The sequence below is a fragment of the Oryza glaberrima genome, chromosome 5 (assembly GCF_000147395.1).
Source record: "Oryza glaberrima chromosome 5, OglaRS2, whole genome shotgun sequence".
NCBI classification, from domain to species: domain Eukaryota; kingdom Viridiplantae; phylum Streptophyta; class Magnoliopsida; order Poales; family Poaceae; genus Oryza; species Oryza glaberrima.
In genome coordinates this window covers 82,008-105,939 of record NC_068330.1, presented here as the reverse complement: position 1 = coordinate 105,939, position 23,932 = coordinate 82,008, and the positions used below count along the sequence as shown (strand labels likewise).

The 23,932-nt window shown below is 43.7% G+C and overlaps 2 protein-coding genes and 1 pseudogene across 2 annotated transcripts; 1 reads left to right on the top strand and 2 right to left on the bottom strand.

Annotated features, from left to right (window-relative positions):
- Positions 1-3,013: 3,013 nt before the first annotated feature.
- On the top strand, positions 3,014-5,166 carry LOC127773608 (uncharacterized; annotated as a pseudogene).
- Positions 5,167-5,551: 385 nt separating this feature from the next.
- LOC127773607 (protein NEN4) lies at positions 5,552-7,850 on the bottom strand. The gene is made up of 3 exons (XM_052299736.1): positions 7,767-7,850; positions 6,721-6,802; positions 5,552-6,609 (listed from the first exon to the last, which is right to left on the bottom strand). Exon 3 carries the CDS (start codon positions 6,566-6,568, stop codon positions 5,789-5,791), a length of 780 nt encoding a protein of 259 aa, XP_052155696.1. The 5' UTR covers positions 6,569-6,609; positions 6,721-6,802; positions 7,767-7,850; the 3' UTR covers positions 5,552-5,788.
- On the bottom strand, positions 7,664-11,311 carry LOC127773606 (zinc finger BED domain-containing protein RICESLEEPER 2-like). Its single transcript, XM_052299734.1, has 5 exons — positions 11,075-11,311; positions 9,517-10,202; positions 8,126-9,375; positions 7,965-8,029; positions 7,664-7,861 (listed from the first exon to the last, which is right to left on the bottom strand). Exons 1-5 carry the CDS (start codon positions 11,120-11,122, stop codon positions 7,856-7,858), a joined length of 2,055 nt encoding a protein of 684 aa, XP_052155694.1. The 5' UTR covers positions 11,123-11,311; the 3' UTR covers positions 7,664-7,855.
- Positions 11,312-23,932: the final 12,621 nt, after the last annotated feature.

Genomic DNA, 23,932 nt, shown 5'->3' with positions numbered 1-23,932 from the left:
CACGCCAGGCTACCAAAATGAAATGAAAAGGATCCCTTCTTTTTTTGGATGGGAATTGGGAGAAGCGCGCGCGCCCCCACACCCGCCCGCTCCCGCGCCCGCCGATGGAAATTGGGAAGGAAGGGGAAACCAAACAAGCAAGAAAGGAAGGAAGGAAAACGCGCGGCAGGTTGAAATGACCAATATGCCCCCCACCTTCCTCTCTAGTCTCTCCATTTGCCAGTTGTCCACACCCCACCACCCACGTCTTTCCCCCTTCAGCGGCGTGACCCACCGTCACAACACTACTCCACCCCCCCCTCTCTCTCCTCTCCGTCACAACTTCCGCAAACAAACATCCATCCATCAACTCCTCACCTTTTTTTATAATAATGGATTAAACCGCCCTTTACACCTAAAAAGAATATCCCTCACCCCTCACGTTTTCTAAAGTCTTCTTTTAACAAAAGCTAAACCGGACCATATAAACCAATATATAGTTTTCCTTTTTCTGGCCCATGGTTATAAACTTTGCTTTTAAAATATAGAAACAATCAAAATATAGCATAAGAGGCTCTACATCTTTGAACGACACAAGATAAACATGCATACAGCCACTGTCACGGTAGCTAACCAATCTCAACACAGCAAAAAACATATGAACAAACACCCGTCAACATTTTTATTCTTCCCATACAACATTGACCCGATGTTATCGAATAAATCGGAAACCAAGGTCCTAAGTCAACACCGCAGGTATAATTATCGACGACCTGATAGAGAAGTCTTCCCAAATTTTCCATATATAGCCTTACGAATGGAATACCCACCACCAAAGGGATAAAAAGCAAAAGACTTTAGAGAAGCCAAAGTCCCATCAACATCTAATCGATCTAACCTCATAAAAAATTTATTGAAAACCTACCGAAGACGAACGAGGAACTTGTTCTCTTCCTCCTTATCTCCGGCGATAACGCACGGAGATGACATGGAGGGGAGGGGACGAGGTGGCGGCGGAGTCGCTCCTAACAGTCGAGTTGTGAGTTCCTTCGGTTTGGGTAGGGCGGATGCATTTATATGCAACCAAATGGGGGACATCTTCATCCCTCCTTATCTCCAACGAGGACGCGAGGAGATGAAAATAGGGGAGGGGCCGATGAGGTAGCAGCGGAGTCACTCCAGACGAGTCGTGAGTTCTTCTGCTGGGGGGAGGATGTATTCATGTACAACCAAATGAGAGGCATGCTCCATTCATCCTTATCTCCAGTGAGAACGCGTGGAGATGAAAGGAGGGGAGGGGACGAGGTGGCGGCGGAGTCACTCTAGACAATCGAGTCATGAGTTCCTTATGCTCGGGGGGAGGGGGTGTATTTATATACAACCAAACGAGGGATAGGCTCCCTTCATCCTTATCTCCAGCGAGAACGCGTGGAGATGAAAGGAAGGGAGGGGACGAGGTGGCGGCGGAGTCGCTCCAGACAGTCGAGTCATGAGTTCCTTATGCTTGGGGGAGGGGGTGTATTTATATACAACCAAACAAGGGACAGGCTCCCTTCATCCTTATCTCTAGCAAGAACGCGCGGAGATGAAAAGGGGGAGGGACAATGTGGCAGCGGAATCACTCCAAACGGTCGTAATTCACGATATTAGATCCATGCCTCTAATAACGCCTCGTCCATGCACACTGACTCTTTCGATACCATTTCACTTACCTCTATTGGTCTCTTTCTAACAATACGTTTGCGTATTATCCCAAAACTATCCTTTTATAGTATATCTAGCATGCCTCGATTTTACACAAGCTAAGTTGCTTTTAGAAAGACATCTTACTTGAATCACATGCTTTTTTTTCATGTTTTAGACTAATGAAATGGGATTGATGACGGTATCCATGTTGGATATATTCGTAACGGTACCGGTACGGAGGGTACTATTGACATCAAGACAAAAGCGCTTGCGTCTTAGGAAGAAAATAATATAGTTTGGAACAAAACGACATGCCATTGTTGTCATGCCAAATCAAACATGTTGTGCTTGTGGTATTTTATCTTCTATAATATTCCCGTCCTATGTTCCATTTTTTTAAAAAAAACTTCAATTCAATTATATAGAGAAGGTAAGGCTGCAGCAAGACAATAGATATAAAAAATCAATACAAATGTTCCAATAACACGTAGGGGTGTAGAGTAAATTTGATAAAACTTATGGTTATAAGATATGAATATCTGAAATGTATTTGGGTTAGGCTTTGTTTATGAAACCCTAGCCTTAGAGACGGACGTCTACTTTCATCGTCGTCTCATTTCAATGTATCCTTGTTTCTATCATCAATTTTTATAAGGCTGATGGAAACACGTCCTATCTCCTTAGTCAGAGGTGTTGCTCACGTTAGACGTCTCTCTTCAAGGAGTGACTATGACGCATCTTATATACCTCGAGGACATTAATTAGTGTCGCTCTTATTGATATACTCTTTTGTACAAAGACTAATAGTGGCATGACATATCTCTTGAGCCCGATAATGAGATAGGATAACAAACATGGTTTTGATTTATGTATCTCTTCTAGAGACCAACAATTAGATTAGAATTAAATGATAGAAGTGGTAATCTTTACCGTTGATATTTTAGAGGCAACCAATATAGAATTCGATCACAACGGATATAAGGAATGATGAAACGATGGTGTAAATGGTGCCTTTTTTTAATCTTAGCAGAACTGTCGTGAAAGCGTTTGATAAACTTTCTCGATCTGATCTAATAAAATGAGCATAACGTAAGGAGGATTATTACTCTAATGATGTGAATCGTGTGGTGGTTAAGCACGTTTGTTTGTGCAAAAGCTGAGAGAGAGAGATGGTTGGATTTGGGGCAAGACAGAACCGGACTGAAGTGGAGATGAGAGACGGTGTCTTACACGGACTCCGAACGGAGGCTGCTTGGCTTGTGGGGGATGAGATGAGATGGGATGGGGGGTCTGACGTGCGGGGCATGGTCCCATGCGTCATACAGACAGAGGGGCCCACCCCTAATAAATGCCGGGGCGGGGGTCTCTCCTCTCCTCCCAAGTCCCAACCCAACAAACAAACAGCGACGGAGAAATTATTTTCTATTTTTTTGTTTTTGTTTCCGGTTCGCATCCGCATCGCGGTCGCAGTGGTGGTGTGCCGGCGGCGGTGGAAGAGGAAGAGGAAGACGAAGAAGCAGCAGCCAGCAGCAGGTATGCCCGCGCCAAGACCATCCATCCCCTAGGCCCTAGCTACCCCGTCCATCCCCCTCGCCTGAAACTTCCTTCGCCGATCTATCTCCGTCCATCCTCCGACCACCGCTCGCCGTCGCCGTCCTTGTGCCTCCGCATCCTCGCCCACCGGTGAGCACTCACCCCACCCCGCCCCACCCCGTCCCTACATCTCCTCTCTTTTGCGCCCCCCTAACCCTATCTTCTCTTCCAGATCTGCAACTTATTTTGCCCTAATAACCTTCTCCACTCTTATGTTCTACCACTAACGACACTAGTTTCTTCCCAAAAAAAAATTGGGGCTTCAGGTCCGCTCTGATGAGATCCGCCGCTATCCTCCTTTGTTTATTTTTTTTATTATTATTTCAGTATTTTTTTTACCTAATAACCCAACGCCCTTATACATGCGATTTCCAATTTCTTTATACTACTCCACTACAATAATTTCGATGCTGTTTACTACCGCCCACTAGTATTAGTTTATATTATCGGGTAGTGAATCAAAGATTGAGTTGTGAAATCATCATGCGCCTTCCTCTTCTCTTTGTTTCAGGTCTCTGCTACACACTACACTCAGAGAGCGAGAGGCATGGAACACTACTCGACCAAGTTCAGCAATGGAGGAGGGAGACTAGTAGACCCCATGCCCGACCGAAGGTCAAGATTTTGGCAGATGGATTCCCAACCCACCGAGCTCATCTGTCCCATGCCTCGCCGCCCGTCACCCCGCCCTCCTTTCCTATCCGACTCCATCAACAGGTCCACCCCCAAACCCTAATCAAACCATATTGAGCATGGGTCTCCTTTTTTTAGCTGCAATTTAATTTAGCACATATCTACTCCAGGCTGTACACTTGGATGCAATGCATTCGTTCCAACAAAGGAGCTGAGGCTCACCAAAATTTATGCACATATGGTACCAATAACCATACCACAACACTGCCCATAATTTTAATTCAATTCAATAATTGTCAAAAGATTCTTTCATGCAAAATATTATTCTACTATATGCGCACAATAGTGCCTAGGCTCTAGTAACGACAGCGAGCATGTAGCGACAAATTCAGCAATGGGCATCACACGGTTCACATGTGACGACAAAATATACGTTTCACATAATGACTTAGGGTTATTGCTGACCTGTGCGCGCTTTTTAATTATTTGCAGGACATTACCGGTGTACAGAGCTGACTCTGCTTCTGATGTCCTCGACCTCATCCTCAGTAAGGTGCTTTACCTGTAGCTTCTTGCGGCTGTCTGTAAACTGTCAATTTACGCTAGCTATCTATGCTGCCTCCATACATATTCTGAATTTATAATTCTCCAATTGTCTCGTTTTGTTTCAGAATGACCCTGATGTTGATACTGATTCGAGCACCCAGGTGGGCTTTTTCTGTGGCTCACCTCCTGTGCGCGCTAACAACCCCATTGTCCATGATCCACAGTTTGGTAAAAACATACCTTCCTTTTCTCCTTTAGGGAGTTCTTTCGGCAAAAAGTCTGCTGGAAGAGCTGAAGTAGGTTCTCCATCTTGCGGGGCGAGCAGCCCAAAAGTTAGAATTGAAGGTTTTGCTTGTGGGAACAAGGAGCCCCACTGTGCAGTCACCTTTGCCTGAGCATTCTCATTGACCCTAACGCTATCCTGCCACCAAAACTTGTAAATTTTCCGTGTGCTGAGGAGGGCATAAATTAGTTTATTTTAGGCTTCTTTTTGTCGAGTTGAGTTGGCATTGCCCTTCTGATTGTGGCTTTTGAAACTGCACAATCGCAGAGAGCTTTCGGATGTACATAAATGAGGTCTCCCGTCTGTAGCTATATCATCTTGTGTGTGTACAAAAGGTAGTAACATCCAGGTCCATGGTGTCGGTCAGTCTGTAAATACTGTCGTGTACTGGCATGTAAGATGCAATCAATCGATCAATTAATGTGAAAAATCCTCATTAGTCTGCTCGTGCCCAGTTCCATCAATTGTGTGTTTGTGAATGATATGAGCCTGTGTACTGGTGTTGTAAAAAGGGAAGGTCACCTGTGAATCTATCTAGCTTACTGAAATGTTGTACTGTTGCTGAGCTATATGTGCAACGAGATGAATAAGTTGTAAAAAGGGCAAGAGTTTGGTGGTTCATTTCATCCAATTCAATTGGCATGCATACTGAGTGTTGTGTGATCAGGCAGAGTCATGTTGGTGTTGGCATGCATATATATGGTCGCCTTAGGTGTAGGCCAAATTTAAGATTTAGTGTGTGTTGTTGTGCCTGACGATTGGCACCGTGTGTTGATGTAACTGGTATTGTTGAGGCTGGCTAAGCCCTACTGAATTTGTGACTGGGGAGACAAAAGGAAGGCCAAATCAGCTCAGCCAGGAGGCTTCAGAAGGAATGTTTGCAACTTGAAGTTAATGGATGTATTGTTTACAACTAGACAAGACAAGACTTGTACAGAGGGAGGGAGGAAGTGTATATACAGTAGAGAATTACAGACATATATAGAATACAATTGACGAAGAAGAATGAACTAAACCCCAATGGATGGAGCAATGAAAGAGTGAGTGAGTTAGCAGCAAAGCAAAGGGCTATCTGAGGATGGTCCTGGAGTGCCTGAGGATCATGTGGAAGCATGGCTTGGGCGTGGTGGTTGCTGCCTTGGGCCTGATTTTGCCGCCGCTGCCCTGCCGCTGCTTCCTTTTACTAGGCGTCACATTGACAAGAGACGACGACGATGGCTCCTCTTGGTGGTTGCTCCTCTTCCTGGTGATGGCTCCGGCGGCGGAGGAGTGCAGCATGCCCGGGGGAAGGGTGGACTCGAGCAGCAGGAGGGTGGCGCAGCGCTTGAGCACCTCCAGGTTCATGCGGGCGTCGTCAAGGCTCCTGTGGCTCTGCTTGCCGATGCCGAAGTAGGAGGCGAGGGTGGCCATCTTGAGGTCGCCGGCGCGGCGCCCAAAGTCGTGGGCCAGCACGTTGAGGGAGTCGACGATGGCCACGGGCTCCGGCGCTGCCCGCCCGATGGCCGCGAACGCCTCGCGGATGCGGTGGCAGTCGAAGCGCTGGATGTTGTGCCCCGCCCACACCCGCCCGTCCAGCACGCCGAAGATGCGCTCCGCCACCTGATCGAAGCTCGGCGCCGACGCCACGTCCACATCCACCATAGCGGCGAACCTCTTGGACACCGCCGACATGTCGCCCGGCCGGATCACCGTGTGGTAGCTGTCCACCTCCACCAGCCTCCGGGGGCACACCACGATGGCCCCGAACTCCAGCACACTACGCTGCCCCTCATCCGCCGACGCCGCCGTCGTCTCCACGTCGAAGAACACCATCTCCGGCCGCCGCATCGTCGTCCTCATATTATTCATATACTCTAGCTATCTATCCGCCTCCTCTCGCCTACCCTACCCTATAAGATCACAGACACAGAGTCGATCGTTAATTTGTTAGTTTCCCGCCCCGCGCTCATCGATGATAAATGTATGGGGACGATTCATCCATATATATTGGCTAGCCTTACCAACAAATTAACAAAGATCGATGATGGATCTTCCAACAGTGCAAGCAAGCAACAAACCCAGCCGCCCTGCCTGCCTGCCTGCCTGAAAGAAAAAGGTAAATCTTAAGCTTATTCTACTATAGCTCATTTCTTCTTCAGCTGCAGCTAAGATATAGCTAGCGTGCATGCCTGCATTTTATGCACAAGATTATTCCATGTTTATTTCACAAGCAACCTAAAAACTAACAAGCCTAAGCGTGCGTCTACGTGCATGCAGATATGTGCAAGGAATCGCCAGCATGCATGCATCAAGCGCAATTGCATTTGGAAGGGAATTAGGAGCAAGATGAATTACGCACGCCTACTGCATCTGCATAGCTCTCATCTCACCCAAAAAAAAAAAAAAACTGCATCTCAATACACCACCAATATACTACTACTAGTACTATGTATTAGCCAGCAAACTGCTGGTCAAGTAATTTAACCGGCCTCAAGTAACAAGTGTTTGCTTGTGTGTCTGGGTCACCGTTTCACGCACGCACCCTCCCACTGCAGGCAAAGCCAAACACACACACACATATTCTCTTCGCTCTTTGTTATTCTTCTTTCTCCAATTCTCCTCCAAACTGCTTGTACGGTGCTTACCAAACTCTGACGCTAACTAACTATACACACCACCAGAGCTTCCAATCCTTCCTCAAACTAATCCACACAAAACAAAATTAATTTAACCCCTCCAATCCACTCTCATTTCTAGTGGAGTTACCAACAGTCAGGATACTACCTCATCTTAACTGCAGAGTTCTAACCACATACTGCCTACTTAATTAATACCAGCACCTAAATTAAACAGCACATCCAACTACCCCTAATCTCCCATCCATCAACACAATAACGCCCATCAGTTACAACAGCAAGCTTACGCACAGAATTTTGCAACTAATCTTTCCTGAAAAGAATGATCAACTGAATGCTTTCTTCATTTTAGTAGACTCCTCACAGTTCCAACATACACACCACCTTCCTTACCCACAATACTCTTGAGATAAACCAAAAAAAAAGCTAACCCAGATCTCAGCGCTTTAATTCAGCTGGTGAATGTGCGAGATCAACTTCAGCATATATTTGTAGCAAACAATCAACAGGCGTCCAAACTTCACTCCTGCATACGGCAAAATTCCCAAACAATATATAACACTCATTAACACAACTCATATCTCTTGTGTTCGACAAGACTCTATAGAGGCGAATTTCACCACACGTACCTTTGTAGTTACATCAGCATCTTCCAGGCAAGTGAGGCAGCTCAAGAGCCCTGACGATCCTGCACCTGCATGTTCCAGACAACCAGGCAATCAGCATTCTCACCCCTTTCACTGGATGAAATCAACATTACTAGACAATGACAATAACACAAGGCAAACACCTCTGTTTTCTGCACGAAGCCAATCTTGTGAGCACATCAAGGCCTCCAGTGTATCAGGTAAAAGCTTGCTACGCTGTGGACTCAAAACCCTTCCAGCAATGCTAAACGCCGATTCAGAAACTACCCTTGAGACAGGAACCGCTAAAATGTCTCTTGCTAACATCTGCAGAGTTGGAAACCTCTTCCCCATAATCTTCCACCAATCTATTATGTCAAAGTCTACTGCTCTAGGGATAACAGGCTCGTCCAAGTATTTGTCTAGTTCTGACTTGACATCTGCACTAGAGAACTTGAAAGCGATATATAGATCGAAGCTAGATAACTGATCTGGACCCTCTTCCTCCCCCCCACAAGGCTGCATTGCACCGACTTTTGATTGGGGACCCTGATACTGTTTGATCAAATCATAACAGAGCTGCCGGACTCTATTTATCTCATTGTATGCCTCATCACCAAAAATTGAGGGGAAATAAAACTGCAGTAGCTCAAGCTTATATCTGGGGTCTAGGACAGTTGCCACAGCCATGAGATCATGAACTTCAACGCAATATTTCTCAAACAATTCGGCTATTTCATTTCTCATCCTTCCTATCAGTTCATCCTCACACCCAGGCCATCTCCTCATGGCCATCCGAATTCCACAAATCTTGGGGAAGTACATATTAGCAGTAACATACTTAGCCTCTGAAATTAGTTCTGCAATGTCAGAAAACAGTTTCAACTTACTGCAGACCTCTTTTGCTAATTTCCAGTCATCATCATCAGGAGCACAAATATACTGTTCCTCTATTTGCCTTAAGTGATCAAAGACTTGCTTGTAGCTTATGGCAACATTTAACATGGATAAGGTAGAGTACCATCTATTATTACAATCAAGAGTCAACTTCTTGTCGAGATTAACATTCAAACCACGAGCAACATCAGCAAACACTACATCTCTTTCAGTTGTTGCTGTCCAGAAATCAACACTGGCGCGGATCCTATCAACAGCACCTCCCATCACACCCAGGCAACTATTGGCAATTCTACTTAGCACATAGGCGCAGCATCTCATGTTCAGCAAAGACCCACCTAACAAAAGTTGTTCGGTATCCAGCCTTTGCTTTAAGAGCCCCGTAACCGTATCATCTGTAGAACAATCATCAGCCATCACCATTGATACCCTCCTTCCAAGATTCCATTCGTTCAAACAAGAAGACAGAGTTTCAGAAATTGCTTGAGCTGTATGCGGCCATGGCACATGTATAAAGCTGCATGTGGCAATCAAAGCACAATAAGTTTTTACATTAAAATAGTCTGAATAGAACTTTGGACCGAGAAAACTGCAACTATATTTGAAAATATACATACACACATCTATGCGCTCGAAAAATAATGAAAAAGGAACACACCTCAGTAGACGGCACTGGAATGTCCAGGATTGGTCGATAAAATGAGCTCTGACAGCCACATAACCTCTATTTTGATCATCTGATGTCCATATATCTGCTGTTATTGCAATCCGACCTTTAGCCTCCCACAAAATTTCCCTGGTTCTGACCCTCTCCGTCTCATAAATGCTGATAACATCCTTCTTAAGACTACTGTTGGGAACCAGCTGGAACAATGGTTGAAGAGCCCTAACAAACCTTTGGAAACCGTAATGCTCCATAATAGACAAAGGATATTCATGCAAGATAATCATTCTCGCAAGCTCCATCCTGGCAACATCCTGGCTAAAGGTGGAGCTTTCTAAAGAAGCAACAGTGGGTTCCTGATCAGTATCCTTTGTACATTTGGAGGGAGTTGGCTTGCTGACTTTATTACTCCTGCGACGAGGACATTTGCTGAGATGATCGTGCAAATGTTTGGTGCCATTCTTAGTGTCCCCTCCGAGCCTCTTATGGCACCATAGGCACTCGGCTTTCCACTTGCTGTCGATTTTCTTCCTCTTGAATTCTTTCCACACACTCGATGTCAGCTTTCTCTTACTAACATATTCTTCTTCAACAGCATGACTGGAATCAGGAGCAGCAGTTGAGTTTTTGGCAGCTCCAAGACCCAGAGGGATGTCATCTTTCATAACCAACTCTGAATTCTGCAAAGTAGAACAGGCAACAGGGGTAGTGAGAAACAAATGGCAGTAGAAAGATGATAATTCTCCCTGGATTTTCTTTTTCACTTGGGCTAATTTCTCATCTCTATCTCTACTATTATAAAAATTCAAGATGTTTTTGCGGTACTTTGGTACGTCATCCGTGTATGACTCGGTTTTTAAGTTCGTTTGCTTTTGGAAATACATATTCGTATTTGAATAGGTTTTTAAGTTCGTTCGCTTTTGGAAATACAGAAGGAGTCGTATAAGAAATCCTTTTTTTAAAAAAAATCGCATGCTAACTTACACGGTTGGACTCCTAACTACAGCTCATGATTTTTGTAAAATACATATATTCAAGCAAATTTCTACAGTGAATTTCACCTGACTTAAAACATATAATAATAATAAGATTAAAATAGTCTTTTCCCGTTGCAACACACGGGCATTTTTTCTAGTCATCCCTTAATTGAAAAACCAGATACAACTCATAGCTCACACTCTCAAAACAGGATAAATATTGTCCCCGTTTGACATGGTTTTGAGCAGCATAGGAGGTGAGGTCCACTTGTCATTGAGGATAAATGGTGGGCCCACACGACAAACGATGATCAAGCAGGTCCCATCTCCAGTTTGGGTAAAACCCCTGTTAAACAGGTTGGAGGTACATGTTTTTACCCGGTTTCAAGAGTTAAGGGACTGATCATATATGTATATTACGCCTAGTCTAAAAGGAAGGAGAAACATAAATTTTCTTATAATCTTATTGAGCAATTGAGCAAAGCTGATGAATTTTCTACTAGTTGTATCGAACTAGAATGAATACAGGGAGGCGCGAGAATTCAGAATGTGTAGGGGCGGAGAGGAGGAGGGACCTTGGACTTGGAGTTGGAGCGAGCAAGATAGTCTTGGATGGACTTCATTGTTGAAACCCTAGCTAGCTACATGCCTCTGCCGCCGCCCATCAAACGGACAGAAAGGGAGCGCCGTAGCTAGGGAGTTGGATCTGGCCGGAGGAGCGTCGGCGTCGGGCGATGGGCGCGGGGCGGCGGCGGCGGCGGTGGCGGCGGCAAGGGAGGCCGGGAGGGAGGGAGAAGCTTCGGTGCGGTGCGGTGCGGATGAACAACTCGATCCGGTCAGTTCAGTGCAGGTGGGGCGGAATGGGTTGGGCTGCCCGGCCCACCATGTAAGCCCATAAACCGCATTCCGGCCCTGTGCTGTGTCCCTTTCTTTTCTCTTTATCTTTATCTTTATCCTTACCAATCTAATCTAATCTAACCTATTTAAAAAATACTTAATTTTTCACCGCGCTTTCCTCCGCAGGTTCACAATTCCGACGAAAACCGGTCGAATTCCATAAAATTTCGACGTTTCGACACGGCTCGGAATTAAGTTTCGATTAGAATTTCAAAGGTTAAACAATAGATTTGGTCAAAATTTATCAAAAACCGATCGAAATTTATAAAAAACCGTGATACCGATGGAGGTCAAAATTTAGTGGTCAACCGGTAATGTGAACCATGTTCCTCCGTCGCCGGCATCCGCCCTCTCGGTATTCTTCTGTCGTGTGCGCATAGAGACAAATGAGAAGGCCACCATGGAGCAGCTTTGCTGCCCGGGGTATGTGTCTCACACATCCTCGACACTCAAAGTTCGTGGTCTGTCTATTTTCACCGAAAATAATAAAATAATATCTTAAGAGTCTAACAGCTAATTATTTTTACAGTGTCTACGAGAAGATACATATTCTTTGGATGTCTCACAATAAAGACCATAAACTCTGAGTGTCCTATAACAAATTTTACCATATAATAAAAATAGAACCCCATATTTAGAAACACGTGATGCCCCGTTTTGACAGTAATGGATCCCCCCAAATCCACTCACCTCCAACAGTTGGTTCCCCATCTCCATCATCTGTGGGGAGCGAGCCCGAGAAATTTAGGGTTGAGAGGTGAGTGGCGGCGGAAGGAATCCACAAGTTGCAAGGGTGTGGAGGCGGAGGAGTGGCCTCGATTGGGGATCGGAGGAGGTGAATCTCGGTGGAGAGGCACAATCCAAGGCGATAAGCGTCGATTTGCAAGGGTGGTTCGTGGGCGAATGGCGAATCAAGGGCATCCAGGCGGAGGGTGGCGTCGGCGTCCAGCCGTGGTGAGGAAGGTCGCCCTCCCGCAGTGGCGCACCAAGGGGGCTCCTCGCAAGCTGGGAGTGAGCAATCCACCAAGGCTGGAGGTGGAGAGATGAGGGGCCAGATGAACAAAGGGGGGAAGCTGCAGCAATATCGTCCAGTTCATAAGGAGAAGAATCAAACTGAAGAGAAGATTGCGACATCTGCAGTGACTCCTCAGACTGCAACCCAGCAACCAACTCCACCACCCAATTCTCGCACTGGTATGCAAACTAACCCACAGAGAATTTTCTGCCACAGATGCAAAGGTTTTGGCCACATGGCTAGGGATTGTAGCAATGTTGTCTTCTGTATAAATTGTGCCAAACCCACACATAGGACAGAGGATTGCATCTATGACAAGCAGCCGAGGCCTATGGCAAAGCTAGTAGGGTATGGTGCTCCAGGTTTAGGTTGCATCTTAATTCAAAACACTAAGCCTGACCCACCTAAGGAGCATAATAATCCTCTGGCTATGATCTCTACTGTCTTTGGTGGAGAATTGACAGAAGCTCAACTTGAGCAAGGTTTCACGCAACAATTTAAGTGGAATTGGGTTTGGAAAGCTAAAGCAATGCCTAATGGAAGCTTTCAGATGAGATTTCCTAACAAGATAAAGTTTGATGAGCTTGCAAACTTTGATTATTTCAATGTCAAGGGCACTGATGTGCAAGTTAATGTGAAAGAATGGACCCAGGAATCTGAAGCAGTTGGGAAGTTGCATATTGTCTGGGTCAAAATCACTGGAATTCCTGAGGAAATGAAGGGTTACCAAGCTTTGTATGAAATTGGGTCAAATCTAGGGCCTGTCTTGGAGGTTGATATGGCTACTTTCAGAGCTAGCAATGTGATCAGGGCAAAAGTTGGAATGATGGAGCTGGGTGTTCTGCCTTTGAAACTAGTGTTAACTTCTCCCAAGGGACTTTTGTTCCAAGCTCATTTCAGTCTAGAGGAGGTGGTGGAACTGGGGTGGTTTAGTGATCAGCTAGATGACACTTTTGAGAAAATTGAGATACAAGAAAATACTCTGGAGGGTAGCAGTCAGAGAGAGGGTAAGCAAGTTGTGGTGGTGGATCCCATGACAGAAGATCACCATGTCAGTAAGACGGGTAACGGGCTATTGAAGTTTGTCAGAAGCAAGTCCTGGTGCCAGAATTGATGCTGGGAGAACATAAGATCAAATGTGCACAGATCTTGAGAGACATGGAGTTGGCAATGCAACTGCAGAAAGGAGACTGTATTCTGACTCAGTGCTGTGAAGGAAGGAAAGAGGTTGGGAAAAAGGAAATGTCACAGGAGCAGGTTGATACTCTACATGAACCGATGAATCAAAAGTTGGCTGAAGAATTAGAAAGCTCTTAGACAGATGTTCCAGGGGATAAGGAGAATAGAGTCAGTTTTGATATGGGTTTGAATCAAGAAGACAAGGACAAAGTAGATCCGGGGGACAGTGAAGATTACATGGATTCTCAGGAGTCTAAGGGAAGTTTTGCTAAGAGGTTGGGGATTAATCTAACTGAAGAAGCTCTTGGAAGTCAAGATGAAGAGATGAGGAGAAGCAAGAGACTGAAAGACAAGGAAGATAAGAGGTCCCAAGAGATGGCAATGGAAAGGAAAGAAGCACAAAATGCTTTCATCAATAAAAATTCCCTCCTTCATACATGAATCAAATGTCTCTTTAATTGATATGGCTAGTGTTTTAGGGGTCAATCTGGGTTGTGCTGTTGATGATATAGCCTCTAATATTAATCTGATTAGAGACTTAGAGATGGCCAGAATTAACCTCTTTCTGAAAGAGGGAACAAATTCTGAAGGTCAACATTGTCTTGATTCCTTTGATAATTCAAATCCTGATTTAAATGTTTTTTCTGATGATTTGGATTCTGAAACTAATGATGAGGATTTTAAAGAAATTGAGCATGTGCTTAAACAGATTCAATCTTCAGCTAGAAAAATGAAACAGAGAAAGGGGAACCTTGAGATTTTCAAGGTAACCCCCAAAGTTGTCAGGAAAAGAAAAAAGAAAACTAAAGATTAATGAAGGGCCTCTTTTGGAATATTAGAGGGATGGGAAATCCAGAAAAAATAGGTCATCTTCAAGACCTTGTTAAAGATTTAAAATTAGATTTTGTAGGTATTTTAGAAACCATAAAGCAGAACTTTACTGCTAGTATGTTACAGAGCTTGAGTGGTAAGAGAAATATGAAGTGGACTTGGCTTCCACCTTGTGGTAGATCTGGAGGTATCCTGGTGGGAATAAATGAGGATAAGTTCTCTATTTGAAGGGAGTCAATGGGTGACTTCCACATCAGACTGCAGTTGCAAAATGTTTGCAACAAGAAAATCTGGGATCTTCTAGTGGTGTATGGAGTAGCTCAAACTGAACATAAAGCTGCCTTTCTTGCTGAGCTGTCTAAGGAATTCCAAGCCTCTAGGAGACCCATAGTGATAGGTGGTGATTTTAATATCCTGAGGAAAGAGAGTGAGAAAAATAAAGCTGGAGGTTATAACAAATGGAGTTTCCTTTTTAATGCAATTCTTGAACAAAACAGCATGAGAGACATCCAAATGGGAGTGAGACAATTCACTTGGTGTAACAATCAGGAAAATCCTACCTTAGAGAAGTTGGACAGAGTTTTCATAAACAATGAGTGGGAAGCTGATTACCCCTTACTTCTGTTCACTCTTTGGTTAGGGCACTTTCTGACCATAACCCCATACTATTAGATACTGGAAATCCTGACAAAAGAGGAGACATTTTCAGATTTGAACTTAGTTGGTTTTTGAGGGAGGACTTAGATAGCATTGTGCAGGAAGTCTGGAATGATTCTTACTCAGGCAGCACTATTGAAAGGTGGCAGAAGAGATTTGGCTGTCTGAGGAGAAAGCTGAAAGGCTGGAACAAAAACTGGGAGGGTGAATACAAGAGAAGGAAATATGAAATTTTGAGTAAGATTGATGTTATAGACTCTAAAATTGAAACCTGTGGCATGAATTGGAGGGATAGAGAGGAAAGAAGAGAGTTGGAGCTTAATCTGAAATTCACTATTAGGGAAGAAAAAACAAAGTGGTTTCAGAGGAGCAAAGAGAAAGAAACTTTGGAAGGGGATTGCAACACCAAATACTACCATGCAAAAGCAAATGGTAGGAAGAGGAAGAGTAGAAGTTTTTCTTTATCTCAGGATGAAGGCCTTATTGAAGGTCAAGCTGAGCTGTTGAGATACATCACTGCTTTCTACAAGGATCTTTTTGGTCATTCAAAACTGAACAACATAAAATTAGATATGGGAGGTGCTACCAAGATAACAGAGGAAGATGCAGCTTTGCTGATTAAACCTTTTTCTCTGGAGGAAGTGAAAAAAGTGGTTTTTGATTTGAAACAAAACAAAGCCCCTGGTCCTGATGGGTTCCCTGGGGACTTTTACAGGAAGTTTTGGGACTTGATTAAAACAGATTTTCTTGAACTTCTTAATGATTTTCATAAGGGTGTTTTGGACATTGAGAGGCTTAATTTTGGTATCATCACTTTGGTCCCAAAATCAAAAGATGCAGCACAAATCCAAAAGTTCAGACCTATATGTCTTCTGAATGTAAGCTTTAAGATCATAACATAAGTGCTGATGAATAGGCTGGACAACGTTATAAATTATATAATCGCAAGAAACCAGACTGCATTTCTCAAAAACAGATTTATTATGGAGGGGATAGTAATACTTCATGAAGTATGGAATACTTCTCACAAAAAGAAACAAAGTGGGATTCTTTTCAAAGTGGATTTTGAAAAAGCTTGTGATAAGGTTGATTGGACCTTTGTGTATAGAATGCTAATTGCAAAAGGTTTCCCCACATTATGGTGTGATTGGATTATGAAAGTGGTGAGAGGGGGCAAAGTTGCAGTGAGAGTTAATGATGAGTTGGGTCCTTATTTTAACACACATGAGGGGCTTAGACAAGGGGACCCACTTTCTCCTCTGCTTTTCAACCTGGCAGCAGAAGCTTTGACTGTTTTGATACAAAGAGCTGAAGATAATAAGTTGATTGAAGGTCTGAATGTGAGCAATAACAACAAAGTGACTATCCTTCAATATGCAGATGACACCATCTTTCTGCTGTCAGATGACTTAGAACAAGCCAAACATCTGAAATTCATTCTCTGCTTGTTTGAACAACTATCTGGACTCAAAATAAATTTCAACAAGAGTGAGGTGTTTTGTCTAGGTGAGGCAAGAGAGAAACAGGGCCTCTACAGTCAAATTTTCACTTGTAAAATAGGTGCTTTGCCTATGAGATATTTGGGGGTTCCTATTGATCAAAAAGGATTGCATAATAGTGATTGGAAGGCTGCTGAAAACAAGATGGAACATAAACTGAGATGTTGGCAAGGTAGATTACAATCAATTGGAGGGAGACTGATTCTCATCAACTCAAGTCTCAGTATTGTCCCTTTGTACATGATCTCTTTTTATAGATTACCATAGGGTGTTAAGGAAAAAATGGAAATCTTTCGAAGAAGACTTTTGTGGTAGGAAGAACAGGGGAAAAAAGATATCACTTGGTTCAGTGGCCCATACTTTGTTCTCCAAAAGATCATGGAGGTTTAGGCATTCTAGATTTAGATACAATGAACATTGCTCTTCTTTGCAAATGGATATGGAAAATTGAAAATGAATCAGGTTGGTGGCAAGATATACTAAGAGATAAGTATCTCAAAAACAAAAATCTTGCTGGTATCTCTGTCAAAGCTGGTGATTCACACTTCTGGCAAGGGCTCATGGAAGTTAAAAACATCTTCTACAAGTTCTGTTCGAAGAAAGTTGGTGATGGGGAAAATACATGCTTTTGGGAAGACAATTGGATTGGTGGTAGACCATTAAACATTCAATTCCCTTCTCTGTATGACATAACTTTTACAAAGTAAGTTTCTCTTGCTAAGGTCAAAAAAGAGGGCTGGGGGATTTTCAAATTTAGAAGAACTCTACATGGTGACAAAATGAAGGACTGGAACACTTTAAAAAACTCTTGTGGGGAGGTTCACTTGATTGAGGGGTGTCCTGATAAAATCTGGTGGAATTTAACCAAGAATGGAATCTTTACTGTCAAGTCACTATATAGTGCTTTGAAAACTCAACATTATGCTTTCCCTCATAAAAAAGTTTGGAAGTTCAAGATTCCTCTCAAAATCGAAGTCTTTCTTTGGTTATTTCTAAAAAACAAGATTCTCACCAAAGATAACTTATATAAGAGAGGTTGGAAGAAAAAAGACAAATTGTGCCAATTTTGCAGCAATACCGAATCACTTCAACACCTGTTTTTTGAATGTCCTTCAGCTCATTTTTTATGGAATGTGATTGGGTGTGCTCTAAACCTGAAACCAATTCTCAATAAAGAACAACTTTTTGGGAGTTGGTTGTCAAATTTTAACAAACACATGAAATATTTGGTGATGGTTGGAGTAGCTGCTGTCATCTGGGCTTTATGGAGAACACGAAACAGAGCTTGTTTTGAACATGTTTTGCCATATGATCCTATAGAAACTGTGTTCCTGGCTTGCAATTGGACTGAAAACTGGGTTGTCTTGCAGAAGTTGGAAGCAAATCGAAGAAGATTGGTACTGGGAGCCAGACTCATAAAGCAGGTGGCAAGTGAGGTCTTTAGTTCAAGACAGCTGGAGACCAGGTGCCAGAAGACTGAAGATGTGAAGAAGAAGGAGTTGTTGATGTCCCTCAAAGACTAAAGTTGATCTAGCAGTACCTTTCTACCGTAGTGATTTGTTTATCAATCTGTCAGCAGTTCTTCTGTTTCTTTTAAAAACTGTTACTTCCGGTAGGAGGTGGTTTCCCTAGGCTATTCTGAATAGCTTCTGTCTCAATCTAGTTCCATCCTTTTTTTTCTTTTGCTGTAATGGCTTCCTGTAGAGACCTTTTATCATTTCTCTTAATGGAAATGGGGGCTTCAAGCCCTAGTTCTAAAAAGAAAAAGCTAGTTGTATAAGAATTATGTCAAAACCAAAAGAAGAAAAAAAGAGAGTGTTATCTCAATCTACCTTGATTAACAAAACTGAATTTCATGATGATCAAACATAATTGAAGCAAAAAGTGTAAGACGCATTGGAATGATTAACCTAGCTATAAGGCTCAAGGTTCCTATAAACCTCACAAATTAAAAGGCAAAAGAGGATAAGGGAAATACTCCGTATTCAAACCTTGGGATAGGAGGAACAAAGAAATACGTGCCAGAATGCATATTACAAAAGAAACTCCTGCATGCGGTGTGATCAGAATGGAATTGGTGGGGAACCAACTAGTGGCAATCGCAACAGCTCATGAAAGAAAAATAATTCAAGGTAACACCTGAAAAGTTCTAAAAAAAAAGTTACACCTGAAAAGGGGCATGATATATATAATTGCATTGAATAAACTTACAATTCAGTACAACGTTATAAGATTTTTCTTTCTTTGACACACACACACACACACACATATATATATACACACACACACACACATACACGCAAAGAGCAAATTAAAGAAATGTTCCCAGTCTTAAGTAAATGAATTTGTATAATAACTGCTATATACTGTACGTTGCTTAACTCGTGGTGCTGCTCGATCAATTTTAATTTAAACCTCAAGAAACAGGGAGGCAAGAAACTGTACCTGTCCATATAGGAGTATTATCGATCCTCCCTAAAGAACGTACTGATCCACCCGTGGCGGTGGACTGCACGCCAGCTAATTGTCCACAACGTACCAGTACCAATACCATAATTAAGCAGCTAGCGGTCGAGGAGGACACGACGAAGCCGCCAGCTTAGCAGCCGGAGGGAGCATCCATCGTGGTGGCCCGGGCGTCCTTCCAGTTCCAGCGAGGATCCTCATCTCGATCGCGCGATCCACAGCCACACGTACACCTACTATATACGCACGCACTCTGCAAAGTACTAGCTAGCTAGGAGTAGATCGATCGATATAGTATGTCGTTCCTTAATTTTCTGCACCCACACCCAGCTGGCCATGCCATATTGCCATGCAACTATTGAAGGAAGCTAGGATCCACCTACACTGCACGCGCACCTTGAGCGAACAACCTCGTATGTGCGTATGTTAATTATTGTCCTCCATATATGCATGGATGCCACTGCCACCCGCACCAGCATCTATCGCACTCACGGACCACAATCGTCTCCTCTCCTTGCTAGCTTGCTACCACAATCATGCATATACCAGTTTGCCTCATTTTTTTTTCTGGGGAAATAAATTAGTTGTCCTTGAATTATCATCTTATCTGTCTTGCTTGCTTTCCAACAAATAGATTCATGTTCTTGCGTGGCTTGTCTCTCGTCGGATGACGGTCGGAGCGCACGTGATGCCCGGAGTACAGAGCGAGAATGGAGAGATTTTTGCTCCATCTGATAACCGACCCGTTTTCTGTTTTTTCTGAGAGGACCAACCAGGACCTAGAACCAACCTGATGGACAGTAGAGACGCTACAAACACATTGAACCTGAAACCGATCGCATCCACAAGAAGACGGACGATAGAAACCTTACAGTACAGGTATTTTAAGTAGGTTAAGATTAAAATTAAGATAAGATAAAGATAAAGGAGCAAAGTATACTTTTAGTTAATTAAATTTAGTAGTTGCCATGTCAACGGTTAGCAAAACATGATATTGACTACCAAGAGCTGCCGCCGGATCCACGCTAGAGGGAGGCGGTGGAGCCTGACTGCCAAGGTTGCCCAGCCAGCCGCCGCCACCTTTGCTCGCCCGGCCGCCTACCGCCGACCTGGAGGACGATAAGAGAGGAGAGGAGAGTAGGGGTGAAAATAATAGAGTGGATAGGAGAGGTGAATAATGTGAGGAGAGAGAGAGAGAGAGAGAGAGAGAGAGGAGAGGAGGTGAAAATTTGAAGTGCCTTAAAGAGAAAAGAGAGAGGAGAGGTCCCTGTCTACTTCATCGCAAGGCATCTCCAGTCTCACCCACGGCTTGGTTAGGTCTTTCCATTCATGCCACAACAATCGCAACCGCAAGGTCCTCATGAACTTATCCAAGTTTAGAACCCCCAGGCCTCCCTGACTGGTCGGCAAGCACGTCTTTGTCCAATTGACCTTGCATTTTCCTCCAATAATATCTCCCGTGCCAGCCCAGAGGAAGCGGCGTCGCTGTTTGTCTAGCTGCTCCAAGGATTCCTTCGTGATTTCCAGGGCGGCCAGGAGGTAGATTGGTTGTGCTGAAAGTACAGATTTGACGAGTGTGGTTCTCCCAGCTGACCCCATGTTTTTTTCCCCTCCAGCCTACTACCCTCCCCGAGATTTTGTCGAAAATAGGCTGCAAGTCTGTCTTCCACAACCTCCCAAGTACTAGGGGAAGCCCTAGGTATTTTAGAGGGAAATTTGCCCTCACCGCTGGAACACCATCAAGGACACCCGCCAAGTCAATGCTATCACATCTAATGGCCGCCACTTGGGATTTCTGAAGGTTGGTGACGAAGCAGTCCAGAATGTCCACGAAAGCTTTTACATTGCCTCGGGTGGGATTAATGAAGATGATGGCATCGTCTGCATACATCGAGATCCGTAGTTGAGTCGTTCTACACCGTAGTTTCGAAATTGCGCCCAGCTCTATTGACTTGGAAAGGATTCGTTGGAGGAAGCTAAATATTTATAGCTTTGACTAGAAAAAATGTCCGTGCCTTGCAATGGGTAAAGATGTTTTCTCGATGATACAACAACTATTAGAAGTTGGGCAATAAATTGAAACATTACGATTGCTATACATTATAATTGAAAAAGTTGATGAAAATCCTAACATTAGGATCGCTATACATTATGATTAAAAAAGTTAATGAAAATTCTTTCTTAGATTTGGGCCAGAAGCTCATTCCTTCATTCCTCTTTAGTCCTACGCTAATCCGCTACCTCCCTCTGCTCGGCCTGCCTCCTTCTGCCCATCTCGAATAGCTGCCTACCGTCTTCAACCTCCCGAAGATAGTCCCATAACCATACGATGCTGGAGCTGATCTTCCCCGTCAAATCCGGCCGAATGTTTCTCGATATCCAAAATTAATTGAGGGCTTTTGATCCACCGATCATTTCTTTCCCTTTTCCAAAAAATAGAGCGTAAAACTCGGAAGACCGGGAAGATCATGGAGATTAAATCCGACGAATTAAAGCTGAATCGAAAGGGAAAGTCATGTAGAAAATGATGGAAAATCATGTAGAAAATGATGAGCGAGTAATGAGAAATCGATTTTTGTAATCAACTGGAGGAGGAAACGCACGATTGATACAACCGCGGCGGGAAGGCGCGTGGTGCAACAGATCGGTTGATCGGGAAAAAACAGATAGAAGTAAAAAAAGTTGCAACAGATCGGTTAGGATCGGAAAAAACCAGTGGCAAAAAAAAAAGCAAGCTGCGTATTTTTTTAGGTTCGGCCCGGGCGGCGGCGGGGAGACGCGTGGTGCATCAGTTTGGATCGGGAAAAACCAAGGACATAAAAATAGATAGAAACAAAAAAAAAAGTGCAACAGATTCAGTTTGGAAAAAAACCAGCTAGCAAAAAGGACCAAAATTAACCCGAGGCGCCTACCAAGTAGATCGGAATTGTTTCACTAAGCAGATAAAAAATGTTTCAATCGTTTAAAAAGCTGAAACGCAACCAAATCACCTCATGAAACATTTTGCTAAAACGTATGAAACAATGGTTTTTGAAGCTCTTTCAACATATATAAAAATAATGTTTCAGCAAATAGCGAAAGGACCTTTCACTACAACATTTAATCTATATATATAGTGAAATATCATGAGTATACCTGCTGAAACATTGTTGGTGGAAAAAAAATGAAATGGATTTCCTTAATAAAGCGTTATCGTAATATGTGGGTGATTTGTTGCAACGACGTATGTGGTGGCACTACGCCAGATCCTCACAGCTCTGATGGGATACCTGTGACGGGCAAATGATTTGGTCACTGATGACCATCACCTTTGACGGGTCATACGGGATGCCGTCATCAGTGAGGCATCCGGCCGCGGCCCGTCACGGGTATCCCCTCACCTGTGACGGGCTGAAAGGCAAAGCCGTCACAGGTGAGGCAGTGATGGGTTTTCTGTCCAACCCAACACTGGTATCCCCTCACCTGTGACGGGCCGCGGCATTATAAGCCGTCACAGGTGATGGGCCGCCACCTGTGACGGATTTGTTTTCCGGCCCGTCACAGGTAGGTCGATACCTTCGACGGGAAACTCAATTGAAGCCCGTTAAAGTTATGACCAACACCTTTGACGGTTTTTTTACTTAACCTGTTTGAGGTGTGTTGGGTCTATAAATACCCCCTAAACCGTCAACTGCTTTCCATCCCGACAAGTTCACTGTTCACAAATCGGTTGAGAGGGCAGGGGGCGAATTTTTGCTAAAATTGAAGATAAAAAACACATTATTCTCCATTCATTCTCGATCGATCATCATATATTTTTCTTCCTATGTTGTTGATTTCAGATGGATCGTAGTTGGATGTACCATGTTCATCGTTCGTCTACAGAGTATAGAGAGGGGGTCACTGAATTTGTCACATTTGCAGAGAATGACAGAAAAAGTAGGATGAGCATGTACATATTGTGTCCATGTAGGGACTATAAGAATGAAAAGATGAACCTTGATAGTTCAGAAGCGCATTCTCATTTGATAACGAATGGATTCATGAAGAAATATACATGCTGGACCAAGCATGGAAAGCAAGAAGCGCCTGATGCCGCAACTGAAGAAGTGTTGGATCAGGATGTAGAGAACACCGCCGCAGCTCGAGAAGGCATGTTCGTACCTTCTCCGTTAGGTGGAGAGACCATAGATTTAGACACTCAATGTCTATCTACAATGTTGCATGACATTGGAGACACAGAGGACAACGACAGAGATTTTGAGAAGTTTTGTAAGTTGATGGAAGATTGTTAGATGCCCTTGTATGATGGATGCAAGTCGAAGCACAGCAAGTTGTCATGCGTGTTGGAACTCATGAAGCTTAAGGCTAGTAATGGCTGGTCCGACAAGAGTTTTACAGAACTTCTTGAGTTGTTAAAGGACCCGTTGCCAGAGGGGAATAAATTACCGCATACGACATATGAAACGAAGCAAGTATTATGTCCGTTGGGCCTGGAGGTCAGAAGAATTCATGCTTGTCCAAACGACTGCATTTTGTATTACAAGCAATACGCAGACTTGGATGTCTGCCCTGTCTGTGGGGGCATCTAGATACAAACGAGTAAAGATTAAAGGTGAAGGAAGTAATTCAAAGAGGGGAGGCCTCGTAAAGGTGGTATGGTATCTCCCAATTGCGGAGCGCATGAAGAGAATGTTTGCGAATAAGGAACAAGCTAAGCTAGTGCGCTGGCATGCCGAAGAACGGAAAGTCGATAGTGAGCTGAGGCACCCAGCAGATTCAGTACAGTGGAGGACAATCGATAGGATTTACCAGGAATTCTCAAAGGACCTAAGAAACATGCGTTTCGCCATGTGTACGGACGTCATTAATCCATTTGGTGATTTGAGCAGTCGTCATAGTACATGGCC

What these genes read in the sequence shown, in the direction of transcription:
- LOC127773607 (XM_052299736.1), bottom strand. Translation starts at nt 6,568, where the DNA reads ATGAATAATATGAGGACGACGATGCGGCGGCCGGAGATGGTGTTCTTC.
- LOC127773606 (XM_052299734.1), bottom strand. Translation starts at nt 11,122, where the DNA reads ATGAAGTCCATCCAAGACTATCTTGCTCGCTCCAACTCCAAGTCCAAG. An exon ending in GCTCCAACTCCAAGTCCAAG is followed by an intron (nt 10,203 to 11,074) that starts GTCCCTCCTCCT and finishes TCTACTTTGCAG; the next exon opens with AATTCAGAGTTGGTTATGAA. An exon ending in TTCCAGTGCCGTCTACTGAG is followed by an intron (nt 9,376 to 9,516) that starts GTGTGTTCCTTT and finishes TGCCACATGCAG; the next exon opens with CTTTATACATGTGCCATGGC.